This window comes from Takifugu flavidus, chromosome 16 (genome assembly GCF_003711565.1).
Source record: "Takifugu flavidus isolate HTHZ2018 chromosome 16, ASM371156v2, whole genome shotgun sequence".
Taxonomy (NCBI): Eukaryota; Metazoa; Chordata; class Actinopteri; order Tetraodontiformes; family Tetraodontidae; genus Takifugu; species Takifugu flavidus.
This window is the reverse complement of record NC_079535.1, coordinates 3,260,001-3,279,755: the sequence shown is the minus strand read 5'-3', so window position 1 is coordinate 3,279,755 and position 19,755 is coordinate 3,260,001. Positions and strand designations below refer to the sequence as shown.

Sequence of the window (19,755 nt, the reverse complement as noted above, 5' to 3'; positions counted from 1 at the left end):
ATGTCGGGTGATGGGGATGATGCGTTTAGGTGCGTATGAGTGCGTTCGGGGGGCGGGGCTAACACTGGCGCTGGGGGAGGGGCCAGGATTTTATTCCTGATTTGTGACCATCTGGCTTCTCCAGGCAGCTGCTGGCCGCCTCCGCCCACTCTGCTCCGGTGCCCTATGGGATTTTACCGAGAGGTCACCACGCACTGTCACCTAATGCTTACAGCAACGCGCGCACACGCACACAATGCAAGGGAAGAAGGAAACAACATTAAAATACTGAGTGGAGGTGCTCCTAATTCAACAAGACAACGCAAAGGAGGGTGGAGAGATGGATTTCCCCCCTCTCTGTTGCCAAGGCAACCACAGGGGATGAAAACGGCTGATTTCCTGTACAGCTGTGGAGCTCAGAGAAAGAGAGAGAGAGAGAGAGAGAGAGAGATTTCTTTTCTATCAGCGTGTCGCTGATAATGTCAGTACTCCGCGCTTCCGGTTTCTAAACCGCCGACAGCTATAGAAGCCACAAATATCCCAAACTCAAAATAACATGGATAGTTTTTCTTTTACTATTCAGATATAGCTGTTTAAATGGTGACATTAGCGGGCGTCACACAGGTGCCGAGCGCCGCCTCGTTGAGTTGATATTACGGACAACAGCGCCACCTACAGGCCGGGCTGAGGCAGAGACCAGGCGCCACCAGGGGGCAGCACAAGCCAGCGATCAACCTGTCATTGAGAAATAGAACATTTTATATACGTCAGATTGGAGCAGCGATGGCAACTTTTATGTTATCATTTTATAAACCGCTCTAGAAATAATTCTGATACATCGAAAGTCACTCAGAAGTGTTGAAATACGTGAAATGATCACCAAAAATGCAAAGATGTGACAAATACATGTACCATTTTATTATATACTGAGGGCATTAGTACCAAGAAGGCACAAAATAGACTTCATAATAACTAATCTTTTGCTGCATTAACTAAAGGGTGGCAAAAACAAAAATACAAATGCTAAAGTTTCCACTTTCTTCCTTTCACAGAAAGGATTATGGAGAGACACACAGACGGGGACATTAAACAAGAGTTTGTGGAGGTTTTAAAGAGACGGGTTATGACAGTTATGGCTGTGTACCTGACCTTAATATGCACACATATACTATTCATATACCAAACATTATTCATCAAAATATGACTTTATAGACATTATCCACTGATATAAAATATAAGTGTGTAAAGAAAAAAAACAAGTTTATCATGTAATAAATCAAAATCAAATTCAGATGTTTAGGAAAACAGAAATGTGGTCGGTTGGTTTGTTTTTTTCACCCTCATATGGTCGATATTTGGTTGCTGAAAACTGAACTGGGTTGAGCGTGAAGCCACTGGAGGTTTACTGTACACATTTTTGCTTCGTTTGAATAAGGACACTAATAAAATGAACAGCTAAGGTGTTCCATTTCCATGATCCCTTTTGTGGACGTTTACTTGACTTACAAGGCCCATTAACCTCATTCTTGACCTAAATATTATGGTAAGATAATACAATAAGCCTGAATTAGCTTACAATAAACTGTTCTTTTTCTTTTTTGGAGTATTTTTTGGCAGGAAGTGTGTATTTTAAGCAACTTGCAAAACCTATAAAACAACTTTTGCAGGGTCAATTAGCCTTCTCCCACCTTTGCTTTTGTACCATATACACAACACTGCTAAGAGCCTGGTCTTCTGGCTCTAGCTTCAGATTTCTGTACGAGTGAGAGGAGAGAGGAAAATCCAGTATTTAAAAAGGAGTAAAAACAAGTGATCAGTTAAGTGTAGAAAAAGTTGGTTTTAAAATCACACTGTTCAGGTTCTCATGTGTTGGAAGCTAAACTGTCAGCTGTACCTTAACAAGTAAAAAAACGGAACTTGTTGCTTCAACCTGTGACCACCTCCTTCTTTAGTTAGGAGCAGTCGTTCTCCGAGCAACAACACATCCTGTCAGCCAGCGCAGCTTCACTGGAGATTAAAACGCTAAAAACCAGTCTGTCCAGTCACATGATGCTAATACTGTCTCATACATTTGTTATAATACTGAAGGTGAGCAACTGCACACGAAGCGAGTGTTCAAACGTGAGCCTGGGCAGTTCGTACATAATAAAAACGCTTCCAAAGTGGATGAATAAAACCTGGAACAAACTCCTGATTACCAGCTGTGGTGAAAGGGAAATAAAACTGAAACACAGAAATAAAAATATAGTTTGTTTTGGCCGACAGCCGCACCGCTCCATTTTGAATTTACACCACGGGAACGCCTTTGATGCCACTCATTCAGTGCATGTTTAGACTTGCATAAACACACTCGACCTCGTTCCTTCCAGGAGTTCACAGGACTGTTACAACATTTTAGTTCTATGTGTCACTGTCTGGATGCTCTGGAGTTTGCAAATTTTAACAATGGAGGTCTAAATACGCTAATCTGAACAAAGTGTGTGATTGTCAAGGCGAAAACTTTGTTTGCATAGTGTGATGAAGGCACGTGGGACGTGTGTCACGTGACGAGCTTGTCCAGGCTGAGGAGGGGACATTGGTATTCTGCACTTCCTGGTGAGGTAAATGAAGCAAATCTGTCTGCTTTTAAAGCATTATAGCGTCATCTTCCCTCCAAAAGGGGACTGACCGGGGCCAATCCTTTAATTTCTCATCTTTGGTTTGTAGCTCAGAGTGATTCTTTGTCCTCCATAGAAGATCTTTGATAAACTCTTCATGGATTCACGCCTCCACGTAAGCTCCAGGATATTATGAACATAAACATCTGGAGAAGAGAAATGTTGTTTTTTAAAGATCCCTTTTGTTTCCTTTCACGCGGGGGAGTGGCTGTAGGTTCCTGCACGTTTGTTCGTTCATCAATCCCATTCTTGTGTTCTCAACTTGGATGAACATGATGCCAGTTTGCTGCGGTGCTTTGTCACCCTGCACATCTGACCGCTGCTCTCCGCCTCCATCACACCACAAACTCGGGCACCTCCTCGCTCGTCAGGTCCAGGGAGAAGTACTTATTTGTTCTTTTGATGGGAAACGGGTGCTGCTCGGCCAGCATGCCGGCGCGCTGCTCAGCGAGGCTCTGATAGCCGCCGCCGCCGTCACTCAGCTCCTGGGCGCAGCCGAAGGTGTAGCTGTGCGCGGTGTCCTGGCAGAGCTCCGCCCACTGCAGGCAGTCCTTCTGATAGAGGCGGATGTCGTCGAGGGACTGGCTGTGCCGGTCGGTCGAAGACTGAGGCTTCCTGCACGCAGATGTCTGCGGGGAAAAACAACAGATCAAATACTGAAAGGTGACAAGTAAACGCTGCCGCACGAAAACACTCTCCTTCACATTGAGGTTAAACACATCTAAACGCTAACACTGCTAATTCAGTGGTGACTCAACGGGAGCTTTCGCATAATGTCCAACTGCAAACATGCTGACGCGTCGTCTGGACGCCTGTTGTTGTTCCTCAGCTGCTGTTTTGAGGCTCAACAATGTTTTTCAGTCAGGAAAAAACCAAAAGCATGAAAAAAGAAAGAGTTCTGGATGGTAACACTGGGCAAGCAGCTTGCCACATCACCCGCTGGGCCTATAAAAAGGATCAAATAACAAAAGAAGTGGACCAGAAACAAGATGGTTGGTGGAAATAACCCCCCCATAACTCCAGCAGATCAACAGTGGATTTGTCCTGTTTGCTAGCAGGTGAGAACGATCCAAGACCAGAGCAGATTCTGGTCAGAACCTCAGCTGAATTCCTGAAGGAGGCAATGATTGTTCCCGCCGTGAGACAGTTTAGTCACTGTACCGGGACAAAGGTTGAGCAGAACATTGTCCTGTCCTGGACCTACCTGTGGCAGAGACTCGATGCTCTGTCCTCTCATCTTGACAACGGTCTCAGAGGAGCTGGAGGTTGAGGAGCTCACGTCTTTCACGATGAGTCCTGCAGAGGACAGGTAGGAATATTCCCATCACTGTTGACAAAGCTACACTCCCCAATAGAGGACCACATTAGAATGCGAGGTACCAGAGAATCCATTGGTCTGATCCGGTGACATGGTCAACATGTCCTCGGTGATGTGGATGCACAGCTCCTGGTCCAGAACCATCTCGTGAAGCTCCTCGTAGTCTTTGGGGTCGTCCACCAACATCTCAATTTCTAAAAAACAAAAAAAAACCACAAAAAAATGTAAGAAATTCACATATATCTGTTATTATTATTATTTCTTACAGAATATATCCAACGGTCACGCTCACCGTCATCGTCCAGGATGCGGTCTTTGCTGCTGCTCTCGATTCCAGACGTGTGAGAGCTCCCGTGGCTGGTTGTGGACGAGCTGCAGGTCCTCACAGCTCTGTGTGGGACCTGACCCGGGGCCCGGAAGCTGTCCGTCTCAATGCCCGACGTGTGCGAGCTGCCGTGGCTGGTGGTGGAGTTCCTGGACAGGCGTTTGTGGTGAGACATGCTCCCGGCGCTGCTGCCGCTGGCTCGGCAGCGCTTGTCCAGGTGGTCCATGTCCAGCTCCAGAGCGTCGCTGATGTACGACTCCCTGTACTGCTTCTTCTCTGCAGAGCCGCACAACAAAGACAAATGTTTGATTGGGTCCGACCCCTCTACGCATCAGAATGTCGGAGCAGAAACCAGAGGAGGTACCTTCGTTTTCCTCCAGGCGTCGGACTTGTTTGAGAACGGGCTGCAGGTTCATGTAGAGGCGATGGCTGTTGCTGAGCAGCTGCAGGAGGTGACGGGAGCGCACCGGGCAGCCTGTGTAGTAGATGAGCTTACGGGCCGAGGGCAGACCGTCGGGGAGGATCTCAAACTTCTTCCCCTGCGAGAGGGAGAGAACAAGCACGTTGACTCCAGAGCTCCGTGAGTTACAGGAGACGGAAAACATGTCGCAGTAAAATAGCCGCTCGCGTGCACGTTCTCCATTTCTGTGCTCGCTCACTGAAGCAAAACATTTTTTTTTAGAATTCTGATGGTTTTCCAGGAAGCAGACATGTTGATTGAATTCGGGGGAGCAGCTAAAATGGTGGGTTTCTGTGTTCTTCTGTGCTTCTTGGCAGCCTCCAGACCCAATAACAGCTGTATTTAGTGTCAGCGGGGTTGTTCTCAATACAGCCCTATAAACATTTCTGCAAGGCTTTGGGGTTTCAATGGCCGCCAGTGGGTTTAATGCTGGGAAACGCAAAGATCTGCACATTTGAGACCACAGGACGGAACTTCCACTGGATTCGTCCAGATGTTTTTGATGAGTCAGCGCTGTTTAAAGCCAGTGCACAGGTACAGAATTCAGCAAAAGTAAATCCAGCTTATTTTATTATGTGCTGGATTGTCCAGTATTTTCTCTTTTTAAGGCATCTGGGAGGCATCTTTCCATCCTCCTGACTCCCACCACAACACACTTGGGGGCCACCAGTGAAACAACTGGGCAACGGTTTAGTGTGACTACGCCAAACCTGGTGTTTATGATGCAAAAATATGATTCTCAAGTGACACCGTTGCTCGGTTTTAACTTGGGTTGTTATGTTCCTGAAATATCTCAACTATTATTCACACATGCTGGAATTGCCTTTGTGGATATACGTAGCTTTTATGGCACGCATGTTTTTGAATATTTTTTACCCCGCCGGCAAATAACAAATTAAAATAAATAAGTGAAGTGTTTTCACCGATTAGGTTCTATTTTGATGAGATCCCAGCCCTCTTGGGGTTTGTACAGCTCTAATTATCAGGCTAATCTCATGTATAAACCTCAGTATTGATCATTTATGGTTATATGGGCGTGTAGAAAGCAGGGGTCTCTCCTAAAAGCTACAAAGCAAAGTATAAAATGTGATAGTGCAGGCAAAAAAGTGGATGATGGTTGAATTTGATCAGCGTTTTGGTCTGGGCTATAATTTGGGAAAGCTAATGAGTTCTTCTGGAAATCTGTCCCATCCATAATATCATGTAATTTGACATGCAAGTGAATCCTTTCAAAAAGGAAAAAACAAACAATGAATCTGATCTGTGCAGCTCTCTGTACGTCTCCGCTCAAGACCTGAAATACTCAGCAGTGGATCGCTGTCAAGTGTTTGGTTCCGATGTCAGCTAAATAAAACGTCTCAACTGTGCCGAGGACAGCTGTGCAACCTCTTTGTGCAACAAAAAGAATCTCCTTAGAAGGCCACACACGTTGAAAAACGCCTGGCATCACCCAAAGAATTCCTCACCAAACCCAGGATTATAGAAAGAGTGTCTTGGAACCAGCACCACTGGACCAGAGCGAAGGTTTCCAAGCATTTAAACTTTGACAAAGATGAACTAAAGTCATTCTGAAAGTACGCCAAAGAGAGAATCAATCCAGCAAAAGCCAGTTCAAACATCTGGTGTATATTGACCTGCCGATCCCTCCGCCCTGCCGCGTTCACAACACTCAGTGGCGATGTGAGTCGTGGGTGGGGTGGAAAAGCGAGTCTGCGTTCTGGAGCAGGGCGGGACGAGGCCACAAGAGGCCCTTCACGTCCAGAGAGCAACCACAGCCACGCCACCGCTGCTTCACCCTCACAACACTGCAGCCAGCGGACTTCAGAAGAAAACAAGAGTGAAATGGACAGGATGTCCGTCTCAGTCATGTGACGGCTACCTGTGCCCGCATCAGGCCGAAGCGACACCTTAGAGACGACAACTGCAGACCACCAAGCAGTTTCCCTGAAATGATATCTGTAATGTTTTCAAATGTAAAAAGTGGACCAATGAATTAAAGCGGGGACGAGCACGACTATTCGCCCAGGATTGTGCTGAACAGTGAGCTGACAGACACCGTGGAGCCATCACAGCGACACACATCTAGTGTAAGCTTCTTCCTGTGACAGCACAGACCCTCCAGAAGAAGATAAACCAGCTAAAGCACCCAGCTTAACATCTGACTGGCGTGAAAATGTGCCAATATTTACATTTAACAGCATATTTTTGTAAAAAAAATAAAAATAAAAGTGCAAATAGGAACAACAAGAGACATAAGTGAGGGAGAATTTCAGATGTTATTACATGTAAAACATGTAAACAGTGTAGGAGCATGTGGGCACAGCAAGTCTTCCTAAATCCCTGATTAGTTCCAGAGGAATTGCAAGACTAAGATAAAATGGCAGCACGGAGGGGGGGGAAAGAGTTGCGTAAAGATTTCCAGGACCCCGATCAGGAGGCTCATCATCATAAGCCAGGGGGTGTTTGGGTTTCATCATCACTGGAATAAGCGTTTGAAAGAAAAACCCAAAGAGCGGGAAAATGTTTCTTGAGGCTATATGTTGGAACGAGGTGTAATAATGCTGCTGACTCACCACAAATACCAGTTTCCCAACATTGGTCCAGGGGAAGTCGTACAACAGCTGCCTCACCGAACCCACGTTCTGCAAAGCAGAAGCCAAAGCACATAAAGTCAGTAATTACAGGTACAAAAGGCTTTCACTTTATTCCTGGATCTGTGTGCAAAAGAAAACCATTTCTGTGTTTTTTATGTTTAGATATTTCTGCTTCTACCTGAAATATCTGAATGCCGCGCAAAGTCAGTCCCAACGTGAGGGAGGCCTCTACTTCCTTCTTGTCCTGGTAAAAGAGCAAATCATCCAGTTCAAATGCTACTTTATCCCACTTTATCCGAATGGACCCAACTGATTTCCTACCTTGTAGAGTCTGTAGTAGTGGACAGTGACGTCATCGAGCTGGGCACACTCCTTAATGTATTTCAGGTGAGCCTCTGATGCTGTGAGAGCAAACTGGTCTTTGTGCATGTTTGGAATGTGCCTCAGGATGTATTCACGGCCGCGCTTGGCGATCACCTGAGCGGAGGGACACACAAGTCAAGGTCAAGCTCGGCTACTGAAAGAGCTGAAGCTTCCTGCAGGCTGGCAGTGCAGGAAGTCAACAACGCTAGCGAAGCTCCTGCTGCAGGGCAAACAAACGGCAGGCTGAAGACACCGAGCAGCTTGGCATGTGGCTTTTGAAGACTGAGTAAGCTTTATAGGCAACTAAATCCGTAGGAGATTTAGTGTGGAGCAGCTCCCATCATCAAACAATTTCCTGTCACTGCTGGTTAAGAGGGGCGATAAGCTAATTACAGGAAGTGAAGAGCAATCAAACGGGTGTGGCTGACGTAGCCACATAGGTACAAGAAAAGTCAGCCGCATCAACCGGTGCATTCCTCAGGATTTAAGAAGGACTCTTGTGCGTTCCACTTCCAGGGATTAAAAATAAACACATTGTCAAAGTTCAGGATCTTCCACAGGCCCAATTACTGTTGCTTAATGGAAGTCGGCGAGAGCCCCATAAACTTCACGTGCAGGGAAGGGGACTTTTAAACGGTCGCTCCTTCTCTGATGAATCCAACATGCGGGGGTTCCACTCACACATGGTGCCTGTCGGACAAACTCACCCATGGAGGGAAGTAGGCTTCAGGTTCAAAGTATTTCCCAAAGTGTTTGTTCCGTTTGAAGTTGCCGAGGTCAGCCTGCAGGGCGAATGCAGCCAGGAGGAAGTAGGCCTCTTCTCTCTGGATACACTGAGAGAGCAGCACCTGTTTCCTCAAGTGCCAGTAGTAGTAGTACCTGGCGACCCGGTCACTGCAGGGGGCAGGAACAGCAAGAGAGTCAGGATCCCAGGTTAACAGCTGCTAGTCATCTGAGCTATTTCCTGTGGTCAGTACTTGCCTTATCAATCTCCCGTTTTCAACATAATACTGGGCTCTGAAGTGAATGATCATCGGAGGCCCAAACTGGTCGATGCCCTAAAGAAAGAAAAAGTCTATGATTCAAATCTATCAAAAAATGTGCTGCAAGCAAACAAAGCATAATTTATTCTGGATGTTGTTGTTGTTTCCTCTCTCTTTATTTTTATAGAGACCAGTTCATGACGGGTAATTTAATGTGTTGTTGACGATCCAAAACAAAAAAATCACCAGTGTGGTTGCATAACATGGCTATGGGAACAAATACGTTGGGTTTTGGATGTGACTTAAAGTCGGGTTACAACGTTGATGTTTAAAACCACAATGACTTAGATAAAAATTGAGTTGTGGGATTGTTTCTGTGCTTCTTTCCCTGAGAGTTGGACCACAGCTTTAATGTGAATCACCGTGTGATGATCTTCCCCCCTTTGTCTCCTGTTTTCCTGGTGTTTACTCCTTTCCCTCGTCTGTGTGTTTCTTTGGGTGTATCCTTCCACCAATAAAGCTTAAACACAAATACTCTCCTATACCCAGAGTCCTGTCGCTGTGGTAACAGCTTTCAGCAAGCAAGGCTAAAAACAAGAGAAGAATCCTCAGATACCACCGTTTCTACCTTAGCTTTTGCTCCTTAACTCTGCTCACCCAGAGGGGGGGTCAGGTACAGTGCAATGACTCCACAGCGACTCTAAAGGCAGCTGCAGTTTATGTTTAAAACTGAGGGCTTGCCAGACAGGATATTTCCAATTCCTGACACTGAATTTTATAATGTCATGGAGTCCAGGCAGAAGACGCATTAACAACCCCTTTTGTGACGCGGTGAAGCAGATTTTTTCCAGAATAAATCATGCTTGTGGCTTGTGCTTTTGTTTGGAATGTTAACTGAAACTGCAGCACATCATTTCTTACCTTGCTGGCTTCTCTCTTCCACTCTTTGGGACAGTATTTGGAAAGCTTCTGATCCAACTCCATATAAATGTGTTCATTATCTGTGAGGAGAGAACCACAGGAATTTATTCTCTTTAAGTCGTCTGTAAACGCACCTCCATGTTGCCGTATGCAGTAGGAAATCCCCCCTGAATGCCTCAGGGATATCACAACACACAAACTCCGCACTTCCTTTGCTATTCTTGCGTATTCTTCTCATTTCTTTACCTCGCTCTTCCTGTCTTAATCTATAGATGTGACACTGTAGGGAATCTGCAGACCTGCTGATCTAAAGGGCCTAATCGCGCACAAAGAAACGCGACCGAAGCGCTCCCTGGCAGAACACTGGTGTGTATTTATAATCCATTTCTGATGAGGAGACGTGTTGTGACGTGCCTTCCAATGCAAGTTCAGAATCAACACATTACTGTGATGCACTAGATAACCCAATCTTATCTAGTTTTTAAATCAGCACATTAAGAACAGGAATAGGGTTGAAGAAAAAACACTGGTTTCATATGAAATGTTCTCCTGACCCTACAGAGTGCACCTCCAGGCCACATATCTCATCTTCATCTACTTAATCTCCCTCGCGATGCCCTCTTCATCGATGGTGGCTGGATTCTGTGGTCAGTGGAGGCTGGATTGAGACACAGAGTGTGTGGCCGGCGTTTGCCTTAGGATTTCATGCTGTTCACAGAAGAACTTCAGGAATGTCCCACAATCAGACCCAATGGCTCCTGCTCAACTGATCCGCTGTGCTGTCATTGGCTCATCTGGAGCCCAGCTGTCTGAAAACTGCCCCTGCAATTCACTCTTGCTCTGCGCCCGCCGACAACTGTCGTACAATTGTCACCTATTGTTTCCCCGCCGCGGCGGGACACACCGGCTGGCTGAGAGACGTACAGTTTGAGCTTCGCTGTGTGAAAACAACTTTCCGGCACAATGGGGCACTGTTGGGGTGAGGAGGCCCCGGCTGTCATGTAGGTGGGACATGTTACATTTAGGACGGCTTCCCCGTTCTCAGCCATGTTATTGGTCTGTGGAAAATTACAGCCTAGTTACGATGTGTTTATGTGCTTATGCGCTACGGCCTCTCCAAGAAAAGACTCTTTTCCACACTACTTAATAGTAACCAAGACGTAAACATTGTCTGTTCATGTGATAAACCAATTCAAAAGTCCCTGAGGTAAACATGTTTATACGTCTTTACCTGCATATGTATAGATCTGTTATTACAACTGAATAGGAGGAGGAAATCATTTTCCACTGTGGGAAAGAATTCTTACTTTGAATGACACTGAGGCCAAACAGATGGCAGTCTTTTAACCTCAGAAGGTCACAAACCTGGACCAACAGTTCCTGGCACAGGGTCTTCACCTGAGCATGGCAGAAAAAGACAGTCCTGTTAAATTCTTTAACAAATGACAGGGATTGTATGCAGGTTAGCATAGAGAACAGAAGAAAACAGCATTTTCCAGACTGGCAAATGTTTGCACTTGTACTCACATTAACTATAACATTGAGGGTGTCATCATTGGGTAAAAAGACACAAACACAGCGACGGTCCTGCATGGTTTTGTTGTTGTGGAAGCTCAGTTTGTTCATCTTTGTGTGGCTGGGACAGGACAGGCGTCTTTGCCTGCAAACGGGGCTCTGGGCCCACCGATACCACCAGCAGCACGCCCCTCCTCGTTCAGCTGCAGTCCTTAATAGATCTACCAGTGACGGGGGGCTCAGCAGGCCGGGAAGCACTCACAGGGCGGAACATGGGGACCCCAGCTGCAGAGCTGCAGAGACATAACACAGGACACACTGTCATTCTTTTAACGGGGTTAAGTAGTATCGGGGTTCTACTGACTATATCCAAACCAATAACATGGCAGGAATCTAAAAAGCAGATTAGCCAACTTTTGTTAAGATTCAAACTTCCTTTAGCAGGAACTATGTACTGCCGCTCTCTCTGCTCATGCATACACACAATAGATGAAGAACACACACACCTCCAGCAGACCCAGGCGTCCTGCGAGCTCACAGCATGAGCCGAGCCCGAGGGTGTGTGAGCCCTTCACGGGGCGCAGAAAAATGTCAGAGCAGACAAAAGCATGTTAAATAACAATCAGACCAGATTATCGCCTCTTCCTGTTGAAATGTGCTGCACCTTGAGCCGCTGTGTCATTTAAAATAAAACACAGGTTCATGTTACAGAGTGAAAAGAATTACGCTGATTCCATTTGATGGTAAATTTGAGGTCATTCAAATGACAGAAAGCAGGCCAAGTTTTAAAAACGCTACTTTCTGGCTCTTAAAGAGAAAAATGCTAGAAATAGAATAAAGGCTCTACAGTAATACCGAGTGATACCTGAGGCCGTGCTATAGACGTGTGGGAAGGATTTTAGGGCTGTGAGAGAAGCCGTAAATACAGACTGTTGACATACAGCACCACTTATTAGACTGGGACATCCCAATTGCAGTTGACTCAGCAAATTCAGCTGACGAGCCATGACTGGAGTGGCTCCCTGTTCTGCTGCTGCCGACCTTGGAAAACCCACCAGTGCTACAGCAACCGCACACGTGTACTCACACCCACAATATAGGACTGTATACAACGGCCAGGATACAAAACTGGTTCAATGTTCAGGGGTGTCAAGATGTTGCAGCACCCTTGTAGCCCAACGTCTGCGTGCGACCTGAGATATGACCTCCACGTGACCTTCTCTGATAAATACCAATATCTAAATGTGTACGAGGTGTAGAGACTCACGCATCGGTCTCAAAGGGTCACTGGGACCTGCTCAGGTAAATAAAAGCAATAGGATTTCTTGTGCGTCGCTCATATTCTCGTTCCGTTATCGGCAGATTTGAAGGCGCGTCTGTCACGCCGCTGCCGAGGGAACGTCGGACTCTCTGAAATAGGAGTCTTTCGTGCAGCGTGCAGGAAAGTCAGCGTGCGTGCAGCAGCATGATGAAATCACCCCTGCCTGGCTTCTAAACCTCTACGGTGCAGTCCCATCTGAAGCAGCTGGTGCACAGGGCAGCCAGCTGAGCGGCCTCCTGCCTCAAACAGGGATCCTGTCAACGTGGCAGACCTCAACGTCAGGCGTGACGCTAAAATCCCATGCTGCCATTCAGAAAAAGTCCCTTTCTCATTCGTTCCCTCCTTCGCTTGCTCCAGAAAAGGGTGACGGAGGCTGCAGCTCTGACTTTTGGAGGGCGGAGGAGAGCTTTGTTGTGGAGGTTGTTACAGATTTAAGAGCAGGTCTGCTAGGTGTTAAAGTTGGACACAGGAGAGGAGGAATGGAAATGTGAAGAGTTTGCACGGCAGAGAGAGGGAAAGGGAAAGGAAGTAGGAGGGAGAGCGATGGGCTGAGGCCGCGCTGGAAGCTCGGGCATGAAAAAAACTGCTGCAGTCAGGAGAATTCCTCACCAACATCTGCTTCTCATTCCAACAATGGCGGCCTTTGATTCCTGACGCACAAAACAAGCAACGCGGCCACCAACTCCAAAAAACAGCCCCTGACATCACCCTGAAACCTGCGCCGCCGCCGCTGCTCTGGCGTGGTGGGATGTTTCTTTTGTCCTTGTTTTAAGGACTTAACCTTCTCTAAGCTGGACCAGCATCAACAGCTCATCATTTCAGCATGTCACACTCAAAAAGGGCTGAAAATGCGTCTGATATTGAATTAGCTTCGCATGCCTTTGCTAATTTTCTTAACCAATGAAAATCTCAAGTCAGTAAGTCTCATATATAATCACTACGGGCCTGGAACTAGAGAAACTCCAGACATCAAAGCGCCCACGCACTGGAATCCAAGACGGTAAAAGACAGCTTAAAGCGTATCACTTTTACCTTCTGCTGAATTAAATATCCGCGTCGTCTCTGGGCGGATGTGCCCACACACACCTCAAACTGTCAGCGCTGACTAACGTGTTGGGACAGAGTCGGCAGCATCTCTCCCCCCGCCCCACCCCGAAATCATGAGTAACGCCACCAAACTAGCAATCACGCTGCAGCGCTGCTGGGACATCAAACCGACCATTACAGGCGCCTAAAATAGAGCGCGCGGCCTTAATGGAGACGCTTTAAGAAATGAGCAGCGGTTTGAACCCCAACTGTTCCAGTGTTACGGGTACAGTGTTGCTGCAGGCGATTGGACCAGTTTCCTGCAGGTAAAACTCCTGGAAAGGGAATATTTGCCTCAGTTAAGATGGGAGACACATGGATTTAAGTCTCCTTCCTACTTTATTTTGTTCCTGGTCAAATCCGAATGCATGTAGAGAAGGAAGTGTGAGCACAAGCGGTTATTGCCAGTGGATGACAACCTCCAGGAGGGGAAACAATGCAAGGAAAGCAAGAAAGAGACAAATGCAGGAAGAACAGGCCGGCGGTATTATGGTCTGTATCCTCCTCTGCTGCATGTGCTAGAAGTGATGAGACGTTAACCACTCAACGCTGCCGAAAAGTCACGACATTCTTTGGCTTCTTTACAAACCACAGCTTCAAATTGTGGTTTTATAGCATTTTCACTCGTGGGATTGTTGTCAAATTAGTTAAAACAACCGCGGCAGAGCCGCGACTTAAAAACAGAGGTTTCAAAAGCAAGTTTAGAATCAAACGCAGTAACGTGGAAGGTCCAGGGTTCAAAATGGAGCCCAGAGCATCTACAGAGCTACATTTCTGCTACCTCTATCTCCATTTAAGGTTTCATTGGCTGTCTCTATTTTCTCATCCTTTTTCTATGTGTGCTAAATTTAGTGAATGGTAATAAAATAAGATTCCTAATAAACTTCATCTAAATGAAACAGGAAGAGCACTCAGAGAGTGCAGCGCTCCACCGGGTACTTGGAGAGAGATCCGCATTGGCTTCTTATTGGAAGCTGTTCAACCTTAAAATAACCGTACGGGTTCACCAGGAGCGGCGTTATAGCATCTTGTCCACTGGCCTCGCATCAACAGCAACGTTCCTCCGTGCAACTGCTGCTGGTTGTGGGTGAAAATCCCAGTAGATCAGCAGTTTGGCCCGACTGGCACCAGCAACCAGCCACGTTCAGGTTCACGTAAATGACCTTTCTTCTATGCCCTGACCTCCAGCCAGCTGTCTCCACCTCTTCATACCCGAAGGCCTTCGTGTGATTGGCTGATTAGTGACCGTTTAGCAAGTGAACACGCGCAGCCTCTGTAATAAAGTGGCCGCTGAGTGTTTATACAGTAGTAACACACGGTTACAGGCCGTTGTTGTTCGCTCTAGCATCCAAAAATCAAAGCCCTGAGGTCAAAGTTATGGAAGCCAAAAAGAAATCCCAAAATTTAATGAATTTTTAAATTTTTAAAATCTATTCAAAACCTTTTGAGTTATTTTGCTAATAGTGAGTCAAACCCCTTCTGTCGTAACTAATGAGCATTTTTGTTGCAACTCTACCGACGATGTACTAAACACAGCCTAATTTTCGTAGTTCTTTGAAAAAGTACAAATATAATTAAATGAAGTAATGAAAAGCCATCCCAGTGGGGTTTGTCTTGTGCAATATTGGGCTCTCCCTTCATCAGGGACGTGTCAGACTGACTCACGGACATACCAGCCATCTTCGCTCATGTGTTTCCTCTGTTTTCTACTCCAGCGGCGCTCGTCCTGCCCAGACAACACCTGCGGCGTTGCTTTCTGACATCCAGAAAACCAGCGCGACTATCAAAACCACGGATTTTCCCCAATAGCTGGAACCGAGATCCAGATGATCGGATAGGGAGAAGACGGAAAAGGCCTTGAACAGTGGATTAAACTGCAGGTCGTCACGCATTACATGAGCCACTCAAACAAAACACAAGTAACATAAGTGTTTAGATGGAGTTTAGCACAGAATATCCTGCACTTTTTCAACAACCCAAGCTGTGTTCTAGTCCTGCAACCACCAACCATTAATTGCCATTACAGCTATAGACCCGCAACAACATTAATTAGCTGACATAAACAGCACACTGTCATTATGAGCACTTCAAAAACAGCAATTGAGTGATGGGTTGGTTAAGACAGGTCATCGGTGGACACAAATAGCCCCAAAGAGTGGTTAAAAGGACCTGAAACACAACACTTGTGTGTCTGATGTGGGAACGACTGGAGTAGATGTTGCTGCACGGCTCTGACGTCACAGGGGTGTTTTGAGGCAAAAACGGGCAAAGAAAAGGACAAAGTGGAGTTAGGAAAGTGGTAAACAGACATCAGTGGGCAAAACGGGCCACGTAAATGTAGTCAGCAGATGTGTGTCATGAGAGAGGAGACGAACCGAGCCGGAGCCAATTATGCAACGTTACTTCTATTTCGTGGCATCACTGGATAAAATGGAAACCACGGCAGAGGCGAGACAAACTTTTAGAGTTGCTCATGGAGTCCCTGGCGTTTACATGTACAAAAGAATCACTATCAAGCGCTCACTTTTACATTTAGTTTTTGAAGATTGTTGGAAATGACGTAGTGCCGCTAAGCTAACCGTTAAGATTTGCCGTGAGAACGGCATCAAAATGACAAATGCGCTCAATGTATCGGGGCCAAACTCACCTTTTAATGAGAAAGTTATTCCGCAATTACTCTGTTAATCCGTTGGGTCAATGGAAGCGAAGAAAAACGAACGGGGGAAAATCCTGAGTTTGGGACAGACTTGAACAAGTTGGAGAGGAGCGTCGGTGCCGCCGCCTTCGACGGCGTCCACATTCTGTCCCCGCCGGAGCCCGAGCGGGCGGATAGAAATACATGTGCGGGGCGTGCTAACCCGGACGGGGGGGTGCGGGACACCGTACAGATTACAAACAGAGATGAACTGACTAATAGACAGAGGGGGAATACATACGATGTCTAGCTTTTTCCAATTTTACTTGTACTAAGGTACAGAAGATGTTACATTAGCGAGCTTGATTAATTAACTTTTTTTTGGAATTGTCGGTGCCTCAGCTTCACCCCCCCTCCGTAGAACAAGCCCAGTTGGTATCGCCCACGGCTGCTTTTCATTCCATCCTTCCCAACAGAGGGAGCGGAGATCTGCTGCAATAATTTTGGAAAGTCGGCCGGGGGAAATACTTAGATGTGTTTAGAGCGTGTTCAGAAAAAAGTTCTGAGGTGTCGGACAGTCTATTTTTACGCCCGTATCAGCTACACTGTCCCTAATTCTTTACATACGCGTTTTTTGGAGTTGTGCCATTGCGTAAGATATTAATAACAACGTAATAAATCTTTCAAGATTTGTATGATTTAAAAGCAAGGAAGCAAAGCAATATGGAGACTTTAAAGCACACCGTTAATCCAGGACTCGGTTTGTGAGCACTTGTTATATACACAGTAATAACTCCTGTAACAGTGATTGGCTTTAAAAATGAGCTTCAAAGGTGATCTCTTTTGCTGTTAATGAGCTTAATCCATGTGTTGGAAACCCAGAAGCATTAGCAGTCACATATGTGGTATAATGTATGGCTGATGGTGCACGCCATCTGTGCCACGATTCTAAATGTGCAGATGCTTCACCTCTGGTTTTATTGAGATGAATTCCCCCTGGGACTACATTTCTTCTATAGCCCTGTCCACCCCCTTTATGATGTCATCCAGAGGTTTAGCAGTGGGGAGAGGCCCTTTAAGTTGACATGGTGACCTGTAATTAGTGCTGGGGGCCCACATTCTGCTCCTTCTGCCTGTCAGAGAGCGGGAGATGAGGAGAAATGGAGTGGCAAACATGAAAAGAGCCTCGGAAGTGTGCCTGGCAAAGCCCGGCTAAACCCCTCTGGCCCAGACTGCCTATAACTTTGATGTGACTTCAGAAGTGGACCAGAGGACAACAAAGGTCCATGCTGACCACTATCCCCATTCCACACATAGAAGTGATCATGTTACCTTCACATTCCTCTTTGTTTACATACATGACCGTGCAAAGCAGGTTTTGATATCGTAGTTTAATCTGGTTTCTTGTATTAGTGTAAATGGCAGGGATGGTGCAGCTGATTAAAATGCAAAGGTTTGTCTTAACAGACTGAATGCAAGTTTTCCTGTGGGACGGTAAATTCTATTCATATATTTCATAACACTCTCCCCATCTTGCTTCCTCTCAAAGTGAGTGCTTCCAGTCCCTGTTTTCATAGTCCCTGATTTGATTAGCTGTCTCTGGCCAGGCTGGAGGAGCAGGTTGGGCTTTCTCTCAGGGTTGTATCTGACTAATTGAAATAACACTCTCTGTATTTCTGTCTCCCGGGGGAAACGTGAGGAGCCCTCTCACCGTTCCCCAGGCTGCAGGCTCCATGTCATTAGTCTTAATTTGACACATGCAGCTACTTTAGACGTTAAAGCCACAAAAAAGTGATGTCAAGTATAATTCTAAGCTTTTGCATTAAGATTTCTACAATCTTCTGCCTGTTTTTCTGTTTATTACAACAGGCACCACTCCATTGTTCACATTAAAAAGGATAAAAGAAGTTGTGTGAAGACCTAAACAGTTCTAAAGCAATTCTAACGCGACAATTCTAAAGCCAAACAGAAGCATTTCAGGATACCGAGAGATGCTAATTTACTTGACCAAACTATTTCCCACTATTGAGTTTTGGTCCAACATTGACAAATGTTTTTGCGAGCAGTTGGTGGGCTTGGATGGGAGGCGTTGGAATGTGAAACATAAAATATGCTTGCAAATTGCTTTGTTTAGCTGCAAATTTGACAAAAAAAACCCTTAAATGCTCCTGGAACTGCTCTGAATTCAACCACTTGTAATCAGTCAGCACAATTTTGTATTATTAGTGTATTATAAGTGTATTATTAGATCCTTCCGTGTGTTTGTAGAAGGCGAGGGGTGAAAAATCAAATATTTTTGTACGTCCCCACTAAATATTTCACATTGTTTGTGAGTCATCAACAGCTCTTTCCTTGTTCCTACAGGACAATTGCTCCCGTGTTGCCGACACAAAAGACGCTCGCATTTGCTGCCACCAACAACGGCCAGGTCACCCCCACATCTGCACCCTCGCCAGCTCGTCCCTCACTTGGAGGATGCGGTGATGTCGGAAAATGAACACAAAGGAAGAAAGTAAGAGCAACGAAGAGGGCCGGAGGAGTGCAAGCCACCAGATGGTACAGTGAAAAGAATACACAATGGTAACACTACACTGGCTCCATTCAATGGGCTTATGTAAGCTAATATGTGCATAATAAAGCTTGTTCAGCTGACGAGTGCACCATTACCGTACATCCAGAGTTTGGACAGATAAGAGTCTTCTGAGGGCGTCTCATGGACAGCTACTGAGTGTTAGGATTTAAAAATGATTTGAGAGTACTTTTATTTTTAAAGAACTAACTTAGCAGCGTGAAACATACTGGTGCCGCTCCGTTACGTCCTGGAATCCTCGTGCAACTGTCTTCAGTGTCCATGGCAGCCGTGCCTGAGCGCTAACGCAATCGTTGCACGAGTTCGGCTTCAGAGTTTGATGATCAAAAGTGATAGAGCTCATTCTGTTGAAAAAAAGATTCCATCTGTTTAGCAGAAATACGAGCCAGGATGCTTCACGGTGCATCTGTGTGTGTGTTTTGGGTGGAAATGGGAGCTTGTTTTGTTTTGATACGACAACATGGGGGTCACGCTTGTACCCGTGAGTCAATACTGGCTGGCTCCAGGCACCAGCTGTCGTACCTGGCCTCATCCAATCGCGTTCCCACGGCCACATGGCACGCCGCTAACTCAGCAGACTCACAACATAACCGCTCCGGAGTGATCCAAACACGGGAGTTATGATTCACCTGTTCCCAAACAGGAAGTGTCCCCTCCACATTTTTGGGAGATTGGTGTTTAATTTGTTTTGAAATTAAAGCTCTTTGCTCTTAGTCTCTATAAAATTAAAACTGGATGTTATTTAGTTTTGCCATGATTTCTCAGACAAAAAGCTTAAAAATCTTCGAAGCTCCTGTCGGATGAAAGTTTCTAAAGCACAAGATGGATCCTCCAGGACTGCTGGGAGCTGCTCTTAGACCCCACTGAGTCACCTTTTAGGCTTCATCGTTGGATATTTGCGCTGAATTATTGAGAGCAGGTGCAATCCTGAGTTAGCCCGATGCAAAATTCATACGTGCTTTCCTCATGTGTGACATCAGGTCAGGTCTCTTATGAGCCTCCTATGGA

At 46.0% G+C, this 19,755-nt stretch overlaps 1 protein-coding gene across 1 annotated transcript; it reads right to left on the bottom strand.

The window, feature by feature from the left end:
• Positions 1-875: 875 nt before the first annotated feature.
• On the bottom strand, positions 876-16,342 carry frmd6 (FERM domain containing 6). Its single transcript, XM_057058616.1, has 14 exons — positions 16,170-16,342; positions 11,128-11,408; positions 10,908-10,998; positions 9,601-9,680; positions 8,678-8,754; positions 8,404-8,590; positions 7,655-7,810; positions 7,512-7,577; positions 7,313-7,381; positions 4,644-4,818; positions 4,247-4,555; positions 4,017-4,148; positions 3,841-3,932; positions 876-3,265 (listed from the first exon to the last, which is right to left on the bottom strand). Exons 2-14 carry the CDS (start codon positions 11,224-11,226, stop codon positions 2,972-2,974), a joined length of 1,827 nt encoding a protein of 608 aa, XP_056914596.1. The 5' UTR covers positions 11,227-11,408; positions 16,170-16,342; the 3' UTR covers positions 876-2,971.
• Positions 16,343-19,755: the final 3,413 nt, after the last annotated feature.

Coding starts and splice junctions, on each gene's coding strand:
- frmd6 (XM_057058616.1), bottom strand. CDS start 11,226: ATGAACAAACTGAGCTTCCACAACAACAAAACCATGCAGGACCGTCGC. Junction 8,755..9,600: donor GGAAGAGAGAAGCCAGCAAG/GTAAGAAATGAT, acceptor TTCTTTCTTTAG/GGCATCGACCAGTTTGGGCC. Junction 4,149..4,246: donor CCGCATCCTGGACGATGACG/GTGAGCGTGACC, acceptor TTTGTTTTTTAG/AAATTGAGATGTTGGTGGAC.